The 21,694-nt window shown below is 36.4% G+C and overlaps 1 protein-coding gene across 5 annotated transcripts in view; it reads left to right on the forward strand.

The window, feature by feature from the left end:
* Positions 1 to 21,694, forward strand: part of ATR (ATR checkpoint kinase) — a 129,499-nt gene that overhangs the window by 81,081 nt on the left and 26,724 nt on the right. For all 5 annotated transcript variants that reach the window (XR_013528590.1, XM_035278080.3, XM_035278081.3 and 2 more), the window contains 8 exons: positions 604 to 782; positions 3,461 to 3,625; positions 4,818 to 4,909; positions 9,570 to 9,661; positions 10,221 to 10,398; positions 11,907 to 12,086; positions 12,547 to 12,706; positions 15,365 to 15,544. Coding sequence is in view for 4 of the 5 variants with exons in the window: in XM_035278080.3 (XP_035133971.3) it covers positions 604 to 782; positions 3,461 to 3,625; positions 4,818 to 4,909; positions 9,570 to 9,661; positions 10,221 to 10,398; positions 11,907 to 12,086; positions 12,547 to 12,706; positions 15,365 to 15,544 (1,226 nt within the window). In the remaining variant the exon portion in view is untranslated. The remainder of the gene's footprint in view (positions 1 to 603; positions 783 to 3,460; positions 3,626 to 4,817; positions 4,910 to 9,569; positions 9,662 to 10,220; positions 10,399 to 11,906; positions 12,087 to 12,546; positions 12,707 to 15,364; positions 15,545 to 21,694) is intronic.

The following is a 21,694-nucleotide window of genomic DNA, read 5'->3' on the forward strand; positions in this document are numbered from 1 at the left end:
TTTTTGTCTTTTTGTACACTCCTGAAAAATTATCCTAAAGTACTTGTGGTTTTACTTTGAAGGCACTTTTACTTTCAGTTTCTATTGTAATAGGTGGTACTGTATATTTGGCAACCCAAGAAAAAAATAGGTTGATAACAAATCATACTAAACTTTAAAAAAAAAGAGGCTATTTCCATAGTTCTGCACTTTCCCTATAAAATAACTAAATCATTTTTATAGTCATCAAAAAATAATAACTAATCTTGTATCTTTTGTATCACCATTATATCTTTTCAAAGTTTAATAATAGATTCATATTTAATCCTCACCAACAACATTGTAAGGAAAGCAAGACAGGCACTAATATTTTCCTTTTATAGATAAAGAAACAGAGGCTCAGTAAGTTAAATGACTGTCCAAAGAAAGGTAAGTAATAATGGTAGAGTTGGAGCAAGACTCTCTGAACAATCATTCTGTTGTTAGTTACATTTTAAATATGGTATCCTAATACATTCAGATTAATTTGTTTAGTGAAGGAAATTGAACTTAAATACTTAAATTGACCCTTTTAAAATTTTATCTTGTAAGTCTTAATTACTCAACTTCTTTTTTCTGATCTAGTATCTACTGTGGATTATGAAGACTATCAGAGTGTAACCCGTTTTCTAGACCTCATACCCCAGGATGCTCTGGCAGTAGCTTCCTTTCGCTCCAAAGCATACACACGAGCTGTAATGCACTTTGAATCATTTATTACAGAAAAGAAGCAAAATATTCAAGAACATCTTGGATTTTTACAGGTTTGAAGTTAATATAGTGAAGTTAATAATGAGAATTTATATAGCCAGTCTTTTATATTTATGTTGTTCATTTTTTTGAATGTTTTAGATGCTGTGCTAGGCTCTAGATATTTATAAGCACTTTGGAAGCTTACAGATTAGTGGGGAGAGATAAACATCAATTTGGCAAAATATTTTAAATGCAGTAACACACATGTACACTGAGGAAGGACACTTAACTCATTCATGTGGAGTAGGGTGGGAGATGGAAGTGGATGTGCCAGAGGTCAGGAATGGCTTCTTGGAGTTGGGGGTCTTAAAAAATGAGCAGTATAGGGAGGCAAGACATTGTAAGTAGAGGCATCTCTGTGGAGCTAGAAAAGAGCATGGCATATGCCGAACAGTAAAGTGTCCGTTTTCAAATGGCAGAGGAAAGATCACAAATAACAGAGGACTTTTTAAGTTGCCCAAACTTCTTGGAGAGTGTGAACTAGGGAAGTGTTACGGTCACAATGGCATTTTAGCTAAATGCCTGTGGCAGTTGTGGAGGAGGCTTTGGAAGGGCTATAATTTAAGGAATTACTATTCTCCTTGTGAGAGTTGTAGTCCTGAATTTGGGAGTGAATGAGTGGTGGGCAAGTACTGGTTATGTCAGGTATCAGGCATGAAAATTCTGGTGAAATAATGATTTAGGCAATGTTATGATTGTGTAGGGAACAGAAGAAAGTAAGGTCAGGTGAGGCGAATACAGTGGAATTAAATGAGAGCTCAAGATTGGTGGACTTTTGAAATCAAAATCACAGTGTGATAAAAGAACTGGAAAATCAGTAATTTGCAGTCTTAAGATGAATATTAGCTCCTTCCTATCTTTGTGTTCCACCTTGTCTAGTTTTAAGTCTGTGGTTCACGGTTAAAATCATTCCCTTAGTGTGATGCTCAACATCTTTTCTTTTCCCCACTGTGTTGTACTCCCTTTGTAAAACTCCAACCATCTAAGCAGCTGGAGAAAAATTACACAGTGGGTGTTATAACTGGTTTCACTTTAAGTTCATGATTTCAAACATCTTTAAAACTTCAGGACTCTAACATTACCTTCAGGTCTGCTGGGTTTCTCTAGTAAGGCTACTTTCCCATTTTTAAAGATGACTGTCCCTTACCTTTAATTTGCTTCCCTGCTTCCAGCTGATGATCTTGCTTCATCATTCATTAGGAAAAATCTGCAAATGCACAGCATCTGCACCATATTCTTTTTCTTCCCTTATGTTATTTTGTTTAGTTGTTTATTTTGAGAGAGGGTCTCACTCTATTACCCAGGCTGGAGTACAGTGGCACAATCTCAGCTCACTGCAACCTCCACCTCCCAGGCTCAAGCGATCCTCCCACCTCAGCCTCCTGAGTAGCTGGGACCACAGGCACCAGCACCACACCTGGCTAATTTTTTATATTTTTAGTAGAGACGGGATTTTCCATGTTGCCTAGGTTGGCCTCCTGACCTCAAGTGATCTGCCTGCCTTGGTCTCTCATAGTGCTGGGATTATAGGCATGAGCCACCATGCCTGGCTTCTGTTATTTTTAAGGAAGGATTCCTTCTTGTCAAAATTGAAGTTTTTACTTGTGTTCTCAATTTCCAGATGTAACTTCTTCATATATTCCTTCTTTCTCTAGTGTAATTAATTTCTCTTTGTAAGCCAGAGTATATAGACCATATAGACATGCTCTAGTAAAGCCTATCTTAACTTTTTATGATTCCCTTGTATCTTACCATCTCCTTTAGATACATCCCATCTCTCGGTTTCTGGAACTTCATAACCAGTTTTTGAAAGAATTGTCTATTTTCCCTATACTGTAATCGCTTGTTTCTTTGTTTCTCATTCACTCTACCTATTTCAACAAGACTTGTCTTTTTCTTTTCTCTTGACACTATTCTTGCTAAGAAAATTGGTGGCCACATGTTACCAAATCCAGTAAATTTTTCCCAGCCCTCATTTTCTTAACCTCAGTATCATTGAACATGCCTTTCTCAATAAGATGTTTGCTTTTCTCCCATGGCATCTGGGATATTTTATTCTCCAGTTTTCTTCCAAGTTATCTCTCTTCTCCTCTCTTTCATTTGCCAGCTCTTCCTTGTTGATAAATGTAGAACCTCTAGTCTATATGCTCAGCCTTCTTTTCTTCTTTATCAATTTCCTAGATCATCCCATTGTTTCACATGTTGTAAGAGACTGTCTTTGTGCTAATTGATTCCTAAATTTTTATCTTTAGCTTTAACATCTCCTTTGAGCCCAGATTGCTGTCTTGGTTTTCTTGGAGGCATCTCAATAACAATATATTAAAAGGCTTATTTACATTTAAAAAAATTTAAAAATTCAATAAAATTTATAAACTGTATTCAACAGAATATGTTATCATTTGGATCTAGAGAGTTTTAGGATCCTGAGGTTCTTCGTAATCCTATATCAATAGAATAACAGCTATTGATGTAAATTTGTATTTAAGAAGAATAAGAATGTTGATGGAATAGAATGCCTGGAAATAAGTTTATAATTTTACTGTGACTCTGCCATGAAAGAAATGTTTCCTATTACTTTGAGGAAAAATTGCTCAAAAAATTCCTCTTTCAATATAAACAGATGGCTTTGTAGTTTTATTTCCAGTTGTGTTTTTCCTGTTTTTGATTGCTTTTTAATCATTGAACAAAGAAATTATATGCTGCTATGCATGAACCTGATGGAGTGGCTGGAGTCAGCGCAATTAGAAAGGCAGAACCATCTCTAAAAGAACAGATTCTTGAACATGAAAGCCTTGGCTTGCTGAGGGATGCCACTGCTTGTTATGACAGGGCTATTCAGCTAGAACCAGACCAGGTAAGATAATAATTGAAAGGCAACGTAATGAAAATAGCCCTGAATATGAAATCTGGAAACTTTAGTTTTAATACTATTTCTATCAGTGTCACAGAGTGTCTGGAAAATATTTAACTCGCTCTGAGCTTGAGTTTCCTGACAGATAAAAATAGAGACTTTACTAGATGATTTTAAAAATCCCTTCCAATACTACATTTGTATGACTTTAGAAATCCCCTAAATGAATGAGATTTATTATGATGTATATCTGTATTGAAATGTACATTTAGTAAATCCAAAATGTATATAATTTTAGTCTGCTATTGAAAGTGTAAGTCATGCACCAATTTGCAGAAATAAGGATTGTCCATAGTCTGAGAAACATTTTCATGTTTTGTACACCCACCCCACTCCTGCTTACCCACCTGGACGTCTCTGAAATGGTCCTGTAGAATCACTGAGTTATAGCTAGTAATTGGAGTAAGTTGTCTGTCTGCTGGGACAGAAAGGGGTTTAGAATCATTAATTTATAATCTTGCCTTATATTCTAATTTAGGGATATTGCTTTTTGTCATATTGGACATGTTTCTCAGAAGCTCAATATATAAGTTCTTTATTTTTCACAATCTTGTTTTCATTTTAAAGGCTATTACATAATCCTCCTTAACTTTTTAGTTTCTAAAGCCCCAAATCCATATTTAAAACACCAAGACCTTTGAGCTTTAATATTTATATGAGAAATATGGCAATCTTTAAACAATATCAAAGATACTAGATACTTTTAATATTTGTTCTGAATCAAAAAGTAGTCCAAATCTGGAAAGATATAATAACTTCAATCTGAAATTTTCTAGGTTGTCTACATTTATTTATGTTACTTTAAATGTGTTAGGACATTGCTGCGGGCCCCGCCATGTAAATAAGCAAGTCAGTTGTTAAATTAAGAAAGGTGTGGCTGGGCACCATGGCTAATGCCTGTATTCCAGCACTTTCGGAGGCAGAGGCAGGAGGATCACTTCAGCCCAGAAGTTTGAGACCAGCCTGGGCAACATGGTGAGACCCCGTCTCTGCAAAAAATTAAAATAATAATAATAAAGAAAATAAGTGCAATCAAGTAAATAGTAATTTTTAAAGAATATCAGTTAAACTGTCTTTGGTTCCCAAGCTATTATTGAAGTGATAATTGGTATTTTAAATATTTTTAAATTTCTAGATCATTCATTATCATGGTGTAGTAAAGTCCATGTTAGGTCTTGGTCAGCTGTCTACTGTTATCACTCAGGTGAATGGAGTGCATGCTAACAGGTAATATTTTATAAAAGAATTATTTCCTTTTGTTATTTTATCTGAATGGGGAATTTTTTTTTTTAATTTTTTTTGCATTTTAGGTTTGGGGGTACATGTGCAGAACATGCAAGACAGTTGCATAGGTACACACATGGCAGTGTGTTTTGCTTCCTTTCTCCCCTTCACCCACATTTGGCATTTCTCCCCAGGCTTCCCCTCCCCACCTCCCCCTCCCGCTGGCCCTCCCCTTTTCCCCCCAATAGACCCCAGTGTTTAATACTCCCCTCCCTGTGTCCATGTGTTCTCATTTTTCATCATGAATGGGGAATTTTTAATTAGTGAATTAGATGACTTAATGTTTAGTGAGTAATCAATGTTTTATGTGTTTTCATGGTATTGGAGATAAGCACCAAATTTTTTTTCCCCTCAAGTTTTTCGTAGTCAATCTACACTTAGCTTATCTTCTCTCAAAAGAGTCATCCTTGAATTAGATTTGCCCTAACACAAGAAACTTCCAGAACCCACCTGCTATTGGTGAGGCTTATATGGGACTTCCTGAGGCTCAAAGGCCATCTGTGCTCTGCTTACAGTGTCAGTACCAGTTATTTTCTGTGCTAGAGGTGGGGGAGTGAATTTTGTGACTGATTTGTGGAATATCACTGTAGACTGTGTGCATTGATTTTTATTCTAAATGATTGATGAATGTGAAAGCAGCCTTCCTCTCCTAAAGAAAGTGGGTTTATTATAGAAAATCAAATTATACAAAAAATAATATGTATTTGTGGCGAAAATTAAGGCTGAGTAGTTCTTCCAAATGGAGATTAAATGTGGAAATTGGCACTGCTCTTGAAGCTGCTTCGCTGTGAGAGCTGAAAGCTGTATTTCTTGATTTATTCACCAGACTTTAAATGACTATTCTGGGGAGTAAAATTTGGTCAAAAGGGAATAGGATCTCAGTTAAGCAGAGAATATACAGGCCACTGTTCTTAGAATACTCTGAAGCCAACTTTTTCCTTTTTCTTTTTTCTTTTTTTTCAACTTTTATTTTAAATTCTAAGGGTACATGTGCAAACCCATCACTCAGGTATTGAGCATAGTGTCCAAAAGATAGTTTTTCAACTCTTGCCTTGCTCCTTCTTCCACCTCTTGTAGTCCCCAGTCTCTATTGTCCCCATATTTGTGTCCATGTGTACCCAGTGTTTAGCTCCCATTTATAAGTAAGAACATGTGGTATTTGGTTTTCTGTTTATGTGTTAGTTCACTTAGGATAATGGCCTCTAGCTACATCCATGTTGCTGCAAAGGACATTATTTTATTCTTTTTATGGCTGCATAGTATTCCATTGTGTATATATGCCACATTTTCTTTATCTCATTCACCATTGATGGGCATTTAGGTTGATTTCATGTCTTTGCTATTATGAATAGTGCTACGATACACATACCAGTGTATGTTTTTGGTGGAATGAATTATTTTCCTTTGGGAATATACCCAGTAATGGGGTTGCTGGGTGTTCTATTTTCAGTTCTTTGAGAAATCTCCACATTACTTTCCATAATGGCTGAACTAATTTATATTCCCACCAACAGTGTATAAGCATTCCCTTTTCTTCACAGCCCCTTCTAGATCTGTTACTTTTTGACTTTTTAATAATAACCATTCTGGGCCAGGTGTGGTGGCACATACCTGTAATCCCAGCACTTTGGGAGGCCGAGGCGGGTGGATCATTTGAGGTCAGGAGTTCGAGACCAGCCTGGCCAATGTGGTAAAACCCCATCTCTACTAAAAAAAATACAAAAATTAGGCTGGGTGCAGTGGCTCACGCCTATAATCCCGGCACTTTGGGAGGCCAAGGTGGGTGGATCATGAGGTCAAGAGATCGAGACCATCCTGGTCAACATGGTGAAACCCCATCTCTACTAAAAAAAATACAAAAATTAGGCTGGGTGCAGTGGCTCACGCCTATAATCCCGGCACTTTGGGAGGCCGAGGTGGGTGGATCACGAGGTCAAGAGATCGAGACCATCCTGGTCAACATGGTGAAACCCCATCTCTACTAAAATACAAAAATTAGCTGGGCATGGTGGTGCACGCCTGTAATCCCAGCTACTCGGGAGGCTGAGGCAGGAGAATTGCTTGAACCCAGGAGGCAGAGGTTGCGGTGAGCCGAGATCGTGCCATTGCACTCCAGACTGGGTAACAACAGCGAAACTCCGTCTCAAAAAAAAAAAAAAATAGCTGGGCATGGTGGTACATATCTGTAATCCTAGCTAGTTGGGAGGCTGAGGCAGGAATATTGCTTGAACCTGGGAGATGGAGGTTGCAGTGAGCCAACATTGTACCACTGCATTCCAGCCTGGGCAACAGAGTGAGACTCTGTCTTAAAATAATAATAATAATAGCTATTCCGATTAGTGTGAGATGGTATCACATTGTGGCTTTGATTTGCATTTCTCAAAAAATTGTGATGATGAGCATTTTTTCATATGCTTCTTGGGTGCTTATATGGTTTTTTTTTGAGAAGTGCCTGTTCATGTCCTTTCTCTACTTTTTAATGGGGTTGTTTTTTGCTTGTTGGTTTATTTAAGCTTTTTATAGATTCTGAAGCCAGCCTTTTCTAAGTATTGCTTGTATAGGTTCCAAAACTGATTCATAGACTATCATTCTACAATGTCTGAGGACAGAGAAGTTCACTGTTGGTCAGATGGTATCGCAGCAGTGGAATTTATGAAATGACAAGGGAAGTTTTGCAGAAGTAGAGAAGGAATGCTTACATGTTGTAGATATGTTTCTCCAGGTTAGTTGAGAGACCTTATGAATAAATAGATTACAGAGATTTGGGAAAGAGTTATGGCTCAAATTGGGGTGTCAGATTTCTTTTTGACATAGACTACATATTCAGACTCCTCTTTTCTTCTCTTTGGGTCTGGGATACATAGAGCCTTCTGATCTTGGGTTGTGAAAAAGACATGTCAATATTCAATGAAGGGCACTGTGTCATGGTGAGGCAAATGATTATGGATGGGGCAATCTCTATTTGCATTTAAACAAATATTTTTCCAAAAATATTGACTGTGCTTATCCTATTTATCATCCTTTTTAATGTACCCATTTATATGGATACATTCTCACAGCCTAATCCTAATTGCCATTTGTACTTTTTGCTGTAAGGCTTTGTGTGACACATCCCCTTTATAACCTGTTATTCCACAAATAATCTGTTATCCCACATTTGGATAACAAATACTGCCTAATTGTACTGAGATTATTTTTCTGAAATTATTATATTTTGGCATCTGATGGTAAGCTTGTAAAGTTGTTTAAAATTGGACTTTTGAAAATTGCATTTCCGTTGTATTTCTTCAGCCTTATTCTAAACTGGTTTTGGTGGTGGTCATGTTTAAAAATTGGAACATAGTCTATCTGCTATTTTTAGAATGTTTAAAAATGAAACTTGTTAGGTCATTTGTTATCCTTTCTTTATGTGTTTTTGCTGCAGAAAGAGCAAGGAAAACTTTTGAGGATCTTGATTCCAGCCTCTCTGTTACTTTATTTATAATATGGATATATATGTGCTGTATGCAGTGTTATTGGATTATTAAATGAAAAATTGTGCCTAGCCTAGGATCTAACATATGGCAGATATTCAGACAGTATGATTAATAAAAAAGAAACATGAGGAAAGTCTAGCTGCTTCTGTATAGTCATGATCTCAAATTACTAGTCATCCCAATGTCACCTAAGTAAAATGCTTACAAAATAATTAGCCTATGTCACACTGGTTTTGTGAACTCAAATTTTAAACTGACTGAAAGTAGTTTAAAAATAGGTATATATTGGCTGGGTGCAGTGGCTCACACCTATAATCCCAGCACTTTGGGAGGCCAAGGCAGGTGGATCACAAGGTCAGGAGTTCAAGACCAGCCTGACCAACAAGGTGAAACCTCGTTTCTACTGAAAATACAAAAATTAGCCAGGTGTGGTGGTGCGCGCTTGTAATCCCAGCTACTCGGGAGGCTGAGGCAGAAGAATTGCTTGAATCCGCAGAGATTGTGCCACTGCACTCCAGCCTGGGTGACAGAGTGAGACTCTGCCTCAAAAAAAAAAGAAAAAGAAAAGGTATATATTTTAGGTAGCTAGTTTTATATACTTTGTTATGCCGTTGACAAATCATTGTCACTCTCTTAGGCTCTTGGTATTGTTCTAGATACCTCTCAACTGTCCCTAACCTATACCACTGGTCCCCCCATATTTTTGTCTTAAATTTAATTCAGAATTCTAAGTTATTAGAATTGCTTGCCTCTGAATTTATGTGTGTTCTGTTGGCTCTTTTTCTTCCTTACTCTTTGTTCAAATTACGCATGCAGCTATTTTTACAATGGGCTTAGTTATCATTCAGGAATTAACTCTGCTATGATATATGGCACACTTTAATTTATTGAGGAATGGCATTTTAAATGGTTTATTAGAAGTAATTAGTGAAAAAATATTTTTGAAGGATGAAAAGATTAAAATTTTCTGGGTAGTTTCTGGAGAGAGATAATTTATATCTAAGAACAAAATACAATATAGTATGAATTCAATAAATATAATAAATAAGGTATGTAAACCATTGAAAAGTCTCTGAATATCACTTTAAATAAATTAAAGTTTAGTTGATATGGGTTTCTTTTAATAGGTCTGAATGGACAGATGAATTAAACACATACAGAGTGGAAGCAGCTTGGAAATTGTCACAGTGGGATTTGGTGGAAAACTATTTGGCAGCAGGTAAAATTACTTCTTAAAATGTAAGCAGTTTTAATATGCCATAAATATTCAGACTTAAGTAGCTTAACAACATGCATGCTTAATCTCTTAGCCTGTTTTATGATTGCCTTGTTTAGTTGTTCAGAGTAGAATGAAAACAGGCTGGACATGATGACTCACACCTGTAATCCCAGAGTTTTGGGAGGCCAAGGTGGGAGGATTACTTGAGGCCAGAAGCTCTACACCAGCCTGGGCAACATAGTGATACTGTCTCTACAAAAATGTTTTTTAAAAACTTAGCTGGGCATGATGACTCATGCCTGTAGTTTACCAACTCAGGAGGCTGTGGTGGGAGGACCATTGGAGTTCAAAAATTCAAGGTGGCAGTGAGCTATAATCATGCCATAGCCCTCCAGCCTGGACCACAGAGTGAAACTCTGTCTCGAAAAAAAAAAAAAGAAAAAAAAATGGAGTGAAACCATCTGTTTGATATTTCTGCTAACCATTTTGTCTAATGAAATAAAGCTGACTCTTGGACCCAGTTACCATGACATTTCTTGACTCTTCATTTGTTTTTCAGATGGGAAATCTACAACATGGAGTGTCAGACTGGGACAGCTATTATTATCAGCCAAAAAAAGAGATATTACAGCTTTTTATGACACATTGAAACTAGTGAGAGCAGAACAAATTGTACCTCTTTCAGCTGCAAGCTTTGAAAGAGGCTCTTACCAACGAGGATATGAATATATTGTGAGGTATTTTGGGGTTTCCATTTTTATATTCCTGGCCTATAAATATCATCTGGCAGGATTGGAGTTTTTTGATGAGTAAATAATTGATAGTGTGTTTGGTATTATGCATAGCTACACCAAATAGCTCTTTCATTCTTTTTACTCACAATTACCCTATGGTTAAAAATATTCTAATGTACATTCTTTTAAGGAAAGGCAGCTATGAGACAAAATGAAAAACATAATAAAAATATCTTATGTTTGTCCTCTTGTAATGTCATAGTTTGCTTTCTGTATAACCTAAATATAATACAGACTTCTGTAACACCTGCACATTGGTGCATGTTATTCGTTGTTTCCCTTTCCTTCTCATTTAGATATGTGTTTGTTATTTCCCCCCAAAACATAGGTTTCACATTACTAGAAAGAATATTACCTTTTAGAGGTGAGGAAGAAAATGTTAGAAAACATTTTAGGTCTTTGAATTCTACCTGGGGAAAAATGATAAAGTAAATATAATTAAAGTATAAGAAAATTATAACATAGCACATTTTTTTTAAGTTAGAAGAGTTCACTGTATTTGGTATCAGCCCCTTTGGTAATATCTTAATGAAAGTAGAGATTGGGCCACTAAGTTTAATTCTGTTCTGTAGCTACTCAGCTATACCTTTGTGCCTTGAACATAGGCACTGACTATCATACAAAGTGGGTAAAGCTAGTGTGAATGTATCACAGTTTTCATCACTCTTAGAAAGAAAACTACATTAATTTCACAATTTTTTACTGGCATCTGCTATGCCAGGTCCTCTTATTTATTTATTTATTTATTTATTTATTTATTTATTTAATTTGAGACTGCGTCTCGCTCTGTTGCCCAGGCTGGAGTGCAATGGTGCAATCTCAGCTCACTGCAACCTCCACCTCCCAGGTTCAAGCAATTCATCAGCAATATATGCAGATACCTCATGTTAGTTTATAATGGATCCATGTTTTCTTTTATCTTCATTTAGGTGGTAAATTTTGGTTTTCATGCATTTGAATTTAGTTTTATCCATCATTCTACAATTTAATTCATAGGAATTTGGGAAGCACTGCAAATCCCTAAATATTTATTTAAAAATTTTAATGTAATTAATTAATTTTATTTATTATTTTAAGGGATGGGATCTTGCTCTGTTGCCTGAGCTGGAGTGCAGTGGCTATTCATAGGCATAACCGTAGCTCACTGTAGCCTTGAACTCCTGAGCTCAAGTGGTCCACCTGCCTCAGTCTCCTGAGTAGCTGAGAGTACAGGCACACACTACCATGCCTGACTAAAGCACTAAATATATGAACCAGTATAAATTGGTGTTTACGTTCAGTTTGAAAAGATACAAATGTAATTGTTTGCATAGCAAGGACATATTAAAGTTCTACCAAAGTAAGCTGTGTATTTTAAATTCTTTATTGCTGATTTAAAGTACATGCTTTATATATGAGATTAATAAGTCTGAATGTGATAACATTTTAACATGGGCTCTGTCTATCTTTAGATTGCACATGTTGTGTGAGTTGGAACATAGCATCAACCCACTTTTCCAGCACTCTCCAGGTGACAGTTCTCAAGAAGATTCCCTAAACTGGGTAGCTCGACTAGAAATGACCCAGAATTCCTATAGAGCCAAGGAGCCTATCCTGGCTCTCCGGAGGACTTTATTAAGCCTCAATAAAAGGTTTCTCACACTACTTTTTTTAAAATGTCATTTATCTTGAATTTGGTATTTGGATATTATTTGGGGGTCTATATTTTTCTGTTTTCAATTATCAAGGCTACACTGTCTGGCTGAAAGGAAGCTAGAACTTAATCACTTTTATATGCCATTTCTTTCTCTTTTTTAAGATGTTAAAAATATATCTGGGGGATACATTTTTTACTGGTAAAAATCAATAATAAAGTTTATATTAGGTAAAATGGAGCACTATAAGAATATTTAAATCAAGGCTTTTTAAACAAATTAATCATTGATTCCTTTGAAATAGTATATGAAGAAGGTTCTGTGTTGGGAATAGGGGCTTTCAAAACATTGGAACTACTTACACAGTATATGACCCATATTTAAATGGTTTTAGTTAAGTTGTTGCATACACTTACCAATGGTCTCTTTCTCTCCCATGTTTTTTTACTTCCTTTAGACCAGATTACAATGAAATGGTTGGAGAATGCTGGCTACAGAGTGCCAGAGTAGCTAGAAAGGCTGGTCACCACCAGACAGCCTACAATGCTCTCCTTAATGCAGGGGAATCACGACTTGCTGAACTGTATGTGGAAAGGGCAAAGTGGCTCTGGTCCAAGGTAATGGCCAGCGAAGTGTCATCAGATATATATTCTGTTGGGAATTATGTACTTTCTTAAAAGGCCAACTGAGAGAGCATAACTAATTCAAATTAAGAACCTTTTTTTCCTATCACTTTTCTTCATTGGTTATCTACCATAGTCTGGAAGTAACTGTTCTTTTTGCCCTAGTCCCCAGATACCTTCCCATTTCAAGACTGAATGTGTAGTTCTTTCAGTTTTTATCTATCTTCAAGGAAAATGGCCTCTTAATTTTTTATCTTATGTATGTTTACAGGGTGTATACAGTAGGCACTCAGTGAATGTTGGTTAAATAAATATAACTCTGTCCCTTAGTCGCTGGCAGATAATTAGTTCTCTGTGGACTTACCAGTGTTGCTATCAAGATTCAGTTCTGATCTAGCCAGAAAGGGCCTGCATCTGAATAGAAGTTCACAGCAGTCTTCAGATTAAAGCAATAGTAATAAGAAGGGTGTTTTTAAAATATTGGAGTTACTTGCAAGGTTTTTTACTCAGATTTAAATGACTATTGCTTACATTTCTCCTCAGGCTAGTCACCAGTCTAGAATTAGTAATAGGCATAGCATGTTTTGGAATTGACGCTTAGCAACTATTGTTAGTGTCATTTGTGGTTATACCAACTTTGTGGTGGCTGAGAAAGGACTAGAGAAGAGATGTTTCCTGGATGAGAGGGGAAAGTAATTTATTCAGTGTGCATTAGTCAGTACTGGTCATTTTGAGTTAGCGCTACTCTATGTATTATGATACCTGAAACTCGATATGTTCAAAATGGAATTCATTATGTAATACTCAATACCTGTTTCTCTTCTCATGTTTTCTGTTTTTCTGAATAAGACTTTAATCCATCGTCCCATCAAAAACAGAAATCTGGACATCATCTTAAATTCCTTCTGCAACTTCACTTTTCACATCCAGTTGGAGACTAAATATTCATTCTTCAACCTTAGAAATATCTCTTGAACCCTCTCCCTCTTATTTATTTCCATTGCCTTAATTTGTGACTTTATTATTTACTCCCTCTAAAAATATTAACCTTTTTTAGGATCTCACCATTTCCCTTTGCACATTACTGCAGTTTGTGGTCTTTCTAAAACCTACATCGAATCATGTTGCTCCTTCAAAAAGATAATCCTACAAAGTACCTTTAGGATTAAGCCTGAACTTTAGGAACTACACACGTCCCTTTCTGATCAAGTCCTGACCTACTTCCTCAGCTTCATTCATCACCATCTCAAAAACGCTTTAAACTTCAGCTAAAATCAGACTATGTGTTTTTCTTCCAATTAAAGTTATCCATCTACCTAGAAGGCACTTCGCTAAATTCTCTGCCAAGATTTCTACTCATTCTTGAAAACCTAATTCAGATTTTTTTCATTGATAACTTTTCCTGACTCTGTTCTCCATTTTCCTATATTCTTCAGGTAGGTTTAGGGGACTCTCTTCTCTATGTTGTATAATGCTAATGTATATTCCTCTGTTGTAGCACTTAGCTAATATGCTGTCATATCACGGTCTCTTTTTTCACATGACTATGAACTTTTTTATGCCAGAGATTTTAATTTGTTCATAATTGTCTTCAGTTCCCTGAACTTTGATTATAGTCCTTTCTTGATAACCATGGGGGATTGGTCCCACAATTCTCCACAGATAACAAAATCTGTGGAAACTCAAGTCTTTTATATAAAGGACACAGTATCAACCTATGTATAGTAAGTACTCTTGTATACTTCTCTAGGTTACTTATAATACCTAATACAGTGTACATGCTTTGTAAACAGTTACTATACTTGTATTTCTTATTCGTGTTATTTTTTAATAGTGTTTATTTTTTATTCATAATTTTTTTTCTTTTTAAATTAAAATTTTTATGTTTTGAGAGAGACAGGATCTTGCTCTGCAGCCCAGGCTGGAGTGCAGTGGCATGATCATAGCTCATTGATACCTTGGACTCCTGGCCTCAAGCAATCCTCCCACCTCAGCCCACACTTTGTAGAAAAGACTATAAGCATAAGTCACCATACCTCACTTTATCTTTTATTAAGAGACAGGATTCTTGCTCTGTCACCCAGGCTAGAGTGCAGTGGTGCATCATAGTTCACTGTAACCTCAAATTCCTGGGCTCAAGCAATCCTTACCCCTCAGCCTTCCAAGTAGCTAGGACTATAGGCATGAGCCACTGAACCTGGCTAATTTTTAAATTTTTTGTAGAGACAGGATCTTGCTATGTTGCCCAGGCTAGTATCAAACTCCTGGCCTCAAGCAGTCCCCCTGCCTTGGCATCCAAAAGCACTGGAGTTACAGAGGTGAGTCACTGTGCCCAGCCATTCCTAATATTTTCAATCCACTGTTGGTTGAATCCATTGATGTGGAACCTGTGGACACTGAGGGCCGACTCCAATTATAAAATTAATTAGTAAATGAATGAATGAGATGAAATGAAGCAATGCTTCAGTTTTACAATTTTACTTTAATAAGGGGCAAATAAAAGATAAATGTGAAATTACAAATGGATTTGTACAAAAACATTTTTTCTTTTTCTTTTTTCTGTAAGATGTACAAAAACTTAACTAATACTCTCGCAGAAAATAGAAATATGTTTTTAAATTAAAAGGCTTATTGTTGCCTTTTTTCTTTTAGGGTGATGTCCACCAGGCACTAATTGTTCTTCAAAAAGGTGTTGAATTATGTTTTCCTGAAAATGAAACCCCACTTGAGGGTAAGAACATGTTAATCCATGGTCGAGCTATGCTGCTAGTGGGCCGATTTATGGAAGAAACAGCTAACTTCGAAAGCAATGCAATTATGAAAAAATATAAGGCAAGTATATGCGTAATGCAGTTTTAGTTAACTCTTTGTTGACAGGATAAAATGCCTTAAGTCTATATGGAAAAACATATCTATAAAAATATCCAGGAAATTGTTTTGACTTTCAGTGAGTATATAACATAAGCATATGGAATTAACACAAAATAAATATACTCGTGAAACTGCCACCAACTCAAGAAAAAGAATACTATTTGAGCTCTATAACCCCACTCCCGTTCATCTCAGTAATCACTGTTCTAACCCTGTGTCTCAAAGTTAACTACATCCTAGCCTGAAAATTTTTGAGCAAAACCAATGTATAACTTCTTTACTAGGTATTAAACTTTGTATAGATGGTGTGTAAGAGATATACCTCTCAATAATCCATGGGTCAATGAAAACTTTTCAGTGGAAATTTAAAAACACTTTGAATTGAATGATAATAAAAATGGCATATCAAAACCTGTGCAGCTAAAGCAGTTCTTAAAAGGGATTTAAAATTTGATTTGCATATATTAGGAGAAAATAAAAGTTCAAAATTAATGAGCCAAGTATCCATCCCAAAGAGTCAGAAAAGAAACTGAAAAAGTAATGAGAGACAGAAACATAGAAGAAAGGAAATAATAAAGCAAAGAGCAGATGGCTAGAATTATTGGGACAGATTAACTGAGAGAAAAAAGTTAAACAGAATAGTTCCTATCTGCATAGGAATTGTGTTGGCTAAATACCAGCCTGCACATGAATAATTCAGAATTTTATGAGGCCAAGCTAGGAATAACTGCTGGGGAAAGAATAAACATGTGGAGGCTATAAGAACAATTTCCAGAGCTCACACAGGATTGAGAGTCATTCAGATTACAGGATTGAGAATTACTCCGTCTGCCAGCCAGATTGAGAGGCCTCATTGCATAATATGGAGCATTCAGTAAAAATCTTAAAAGGGCCACACCTTAGAAGTAGGACTAAATTAGTTCTAGGCTAAAAGGTACTGTATATCCATACTAGAAGAACAGTAAAACAAGCTTTAAGAGGTTTACACTGATCATCAAATAACCTTACTGCCTGCCAGATGAAAGCCTAATGCTCTTTAAATCAAGACAACAAAATTTAAAACTTGACAACATAAAAATATGTCTTGCTTCCAATAAAAAATTGCTATGTGAATGGAGAAGCAGAAATATTTGGGCCATAGATAGGAAAAAAATAAAACAAAGGGAATAGTTCTAGAAATGACAGAGATAATAACATTTAAAGATAAGGATTTTAAAATAAGTATTGTAAATAGGCTCCATAAATTTAAGAACATAAACAAAAATAAGAGCATGATGAGAAGAGAGAGAACTCAAAGATACAAGAAAGACCTAAATGGGCCCAAGAGCCAAAGCAAATGGCACAGACAGTGCTAATCTTTAGATCCAGGAGGTGCTGTGTTCTGATGAAGACAAATAGGAGTCCAGCTCCTGCTCCTTGCCTACAAGAAGCTGTCATGCCACCTAAGAAACTAATCTTGATTTACATTAAAAACTATATTATCATATAGGGCAGTGTAATGAGGCAGTTTCTGAAACCATACTTGGTAAGCTTCACCTTCCCAGTTGGAGAGATCTTCTGAATTTATTATAGTTCGTAAGGCACACCAATTTATGAGGCACACAAAAACTCACCAATACTTAGCAGCAGAATTTGATAGCCCATATTCCAGTTCTCTCATCTCTGCATCAGTATAAAGCCAAGGTTAAGGAAGAGAGATGTCCTCACACTACCAGCTTTTCAGGTTCTGTTTCCTCTGCATATACCCCTAATTTCCTGTGATAAAGGCCTGAGTAGCCTCTTCTCTTGTTCTGGTTGCCTATACATGATGTAGACAGAAATGAGCAGAGAAATGAATAGAGGCTGACTACTGTAGAATGACATGCAGATCCAAGGGGCCACATACTGCATTATTGCACTTACATGAAACGGCTAGAATAACCAAATCCATAGAGACAGAAGGTAGATTAATGAGTACCAGAGGCTGAGGCTTGGAACTGGGAAGCAACTGCTAATTGGTACAATGTTTTTTTTTTTGGAGTGATGAAAGTGTTCTGGAATTAGATAGTGGTGATGGTTACACAACTCTGAGAATATACTAAAAACAACTTTAGAAGTATGAACTTTATAATAGATTAATTATATCCCAGTACAGCTATTATTTTAAAATATTACCCAAATGGCAATTTTTAGATAAAAAAGGAAGTAAAAGATACAAGGACTGGTAAAAAAAAAAAAATGGGAAATTTATTAATTGAAGATGATAAGAATAAATACATATGTAGAAAATTCAAGCCAGGCAGGGTGGCTCATGCTTGTAATCCCAGCACTTTGGGAGGCCGAGGTGGGCGGATCACCTGAGAGGTCGGGTGTTTGAGACCAGCGTGACCAATATGGTGAAACCCCATCTCTACTAAAAATACAAAATTAGCTGGGCATGGTGGTGCGTGCTTGTAATCCTAGCTACTTGGGGAGGCTGAGGCAGGAGAATCATTTGAACCTGGCAGGTGGAGGTTGCGGTGAGCCAAGATCAAGCCATTGCACTCCAGCCTGGGCAAGAGGAGTGAAACTCTGTCTTAAAAAAAAAAAAGAGAAAAGAGAAAATTCAAAAGATTATAAATAAATTATTCAAAATACTGAGTGAGTTAAACAAGATTGCCTGATGATTTTACTTCTGTATGACAGCAAGAAAGGAATTTAAAACATAACATTTACAAGCAAAAAGTGCTTGAACAGTTGGGTATCTGTGAGGAAAAAAATGATCTTCAACCTCTACCTCATACCATAGATAAAACTGCTTCAAAAAAAGTGGATTGGACAGGTGAGGTTGCTCACACCTGTAATCCCAGCACTTAGGGAGGCCGAGGCAGACGGATCACAAGGTCAAGAGATTGAGACCATCCTGGCCAATATAGTGAAACCCTGTCTCTACTAAAATATAAAAATCAGATGGGCGTGGTGGCATGTGTCTGTAGTCCCAGCTACTCAGGAGGCTGAGGCAGGAGAATTGCTTGAACCCGGGAGGCAGAGATTGCAGTGAGCTGAGATCATGCCACTGCATTCTAGCCTGGTGCCTGGCCACAAAACAAGACTCTGTCTCAAAAAAAAAAAAAAAAAAAAAAAGTGGATTTTAGATCTAAACTGAGAAGCTAAAATTATAAACTTCTAGATGAAGAAATAGAAGAAAATCTTTACAACCTTAGGTTAGGCAGAGGTTTTCTTAGGTCACACGAAGCATCAAGCATTAAAAAAAACCCTGATAAATTAGATTTTCATCAAAGTTAAAACCTTCTCTAAGAAAGACAGTTAAGAAAATGAAAAGATAAGCCATAGACTGGGAGAAAATACTTGCAATGTATATATGACAGAGGGTATGTATCTAAATTATAGAAAACCCTACAACTTTGTAAGACAATTTAAAGATCTATGATGCCAGGGACAGTGGCTCAGGCCTGTAATCCAAGTGCTTTGGGAGGCCGAGGCCCAGGGTTAACTTGAAGCCAGGAGTTCAAGACCAGCCTAAGTAATATCGTGAGAACCTGTCTTTACAAAAAATATTTAATAATTAGCTGGGTATGGTGATGAATGCCTATATTCTTAGCTATTTAGGAGACTGAAGCAGGAGGATCACATGAGCCTAGGAGTTCAAGGCTACGGTTAGCTATGATTGCACCACTGCACTCCAGCCTGAGTTACAGAGTGAAACTTTGTCTATTAAAAAATATATATAAAGATCTGCAAAAGTCTTGGATAGGCACTTTGTAAAGAATACATGGAAACAGCCAAAATGCAAATGAAAAGATGCTTAACATCATTAGTCATTAGGAACATGCAAATTAAAACCACAATGATATAACACATTACACACTAAACTGGCTCAAGTCTAAGAGACTAGCAATACTTATTAATGCAGTAAATGCATCTGGTGGGAATATAAAAAGTTAACTTAAATCTACCATATTCCATTCCATTCTTAAGTGTTTATTCAACACAAACAATTACATATGTCAGTAAAAAGACTTGTACACAATTGTTTATAGTAGCTTTAGTCACAAAAACTGGAAATAGACCAGCTGGCCATTCTGAGAACAATGGATAAACAAACTGTGATATTGTTGTATAATGAAATACTACTCTACAATAAGAAGAAATTAACTACTAGTACATGCAACAAGGTAGATGAATGTCACAGATATGCTGAAAGAAAGAAGAGGGACATAACAGACAGCATGCTTGTATGATTCCATTTATATGACATTTTAGAACAGGTACAACTAATGTATATGAATAGAAATTATATCAGTAGTTGCCTGGGTAGTTGGCAGGAGAGTGATGGCAAGGGTGGGTGCCCATAAGAACTTTAGAGAGAGTTAGAAATGTTCATTTTCTTGACTGGAATGATGGTTCCGTGGATATATATGTTTGTCAAAAGTTATCAATTTGTACTTAATGTGTAAATTTTATTGTATGAAAGTTCTGCCTTGAGAAAGTTGATTTAAAATTTTATTTTATTTTATTTTTGAGACAGGGTCTTGTGCTGTCAACCCAGGCTGGAGTGCAATGGCATGATTATGGGTCACTGCAGCCTCTACCTCCTGGGCTCAAGTGATCCTCCCACTTTAACTTCTCAAGTACCTCGGACTGTAGGCACACACTTCCACACCCAGCTAATTTTGTATTTTGTGGAGACAGGGTCTTGCTGTTCTGCCAAGGCTGATCTCAAACTCCCTGGCCTCAACTGATCCTCCCACCTCTGCCTCCCGAAGTGCTGGGATTATAGGTGTGAGCCACCATGCATGCCCAGCTAAAAATTTTTAAAGATATCATTTAGGATAGCAATAAAAATATGTAATGCCTAGGATTAAATTGCACATAAGACCTCTCCAGAAAATAAAAATTAAAACATTAGTGAGTGAAGTAAAAAAGACCTAAATAAATTGGTAGCTAGAATACATGTATGAATGGGAAAACTCAATAACATAATTATTTCACTGTAAATTGACCGAGGTGTTTAATGCAGTACTCATCAAATGCTGACAGGTAATTGACAATTAGAATTTAAAATTTATGTGGAAACATAAAGCCAAGAATAACCAAGAAGCTTTTCTGTAACCTTTAATTTTTTCAGTTTTATTTTGAAATAATCTTTGACTTTTAAAATGTTGGTAGTAGTGTAGAGAATTCCCATATCTGCCCTTTGCCATGTTTCCCCTAATTGTAATGTCTTACACTACCATAGTATCAGAAGTGGGAAATTAACATTGATAAACAACACTGTTAACTATCTGTCAACCACATTTCACCAGTTTTCCCAATAGTGTCCTTTTGCTGTCTAGAATTTGTAATCCCATATAGCATTAGTTGTCATATCTCCTTAGTCTCCTCCAGTCTGTCTGAGATGCTCTTTACTATATTGTGTGAGATCAGGTGCAGGGAGAATATAGTTGTCCCAATCAAAAGACCTAACTGGGGAGAGTTAATGAAAAACTAGGTTAAGGGAAATTAACAAAGGATGGTGAAACTACCCCATAGCTAGCAACAACAGAGAATCATTGCTTATTCTAGACCTGAAGGAGCAAAAGGATAGAGCATTTACCAAAACCTGTAAAGGGAGCTAAATTTGTAGGAAAGGACCGTTGGACCAGAACTTAACCTTAGGTAATGAAACACAACCACTGTCAACTGCAGTCCAGCAGGAAGGAAACCAGCAAGTATAAAGACCTTAACCTCACTCTCCTCCTCACCCTCTAATCTATTGCTGCCTTCCATTGATTGAACTTGACAGGAAGCCAGAGGGCAAACAGGCCCATTGATATAAATCATCAATTTCAATTTCTTGGAGCACTGAGCAGAGTGGAAAAGGCTAAATGTGGCAAATATATTTGTCTGGAGGGGCAAACTGTGAATAACCAAAATAGTCTTTTCAATAAATGTTATTGTATCACTTGGATATCTTATAAGAAAAAAAAAATCAAACTTGATGCCTTCTTCCCACCATAAACAAAAGTAAACTTTAAGTAGATTGTTAATCTAGGTCAGAAGGTAAACATAACAAAATCATTAACCATAAAATAAACAATAATTTATGTTTATCAGAAGATACTATTGTGAGTTAGAAGCAAGCTACACATT

Source organism: Callithrix jacchus, chromosome 17 (assembly GCF_049354715.1).
Source record: "Callithrix jacchus isolate 240 chromosome 17, calJac240_pri, whole genome shotgun sequence".
Taxonomy (NCBI): domain Eukaryota; kingdom Metazoa; phylum Chordata; class Mammalia; order Primates; family Cebidae; genus Callithrix; species Callithrix jacchus.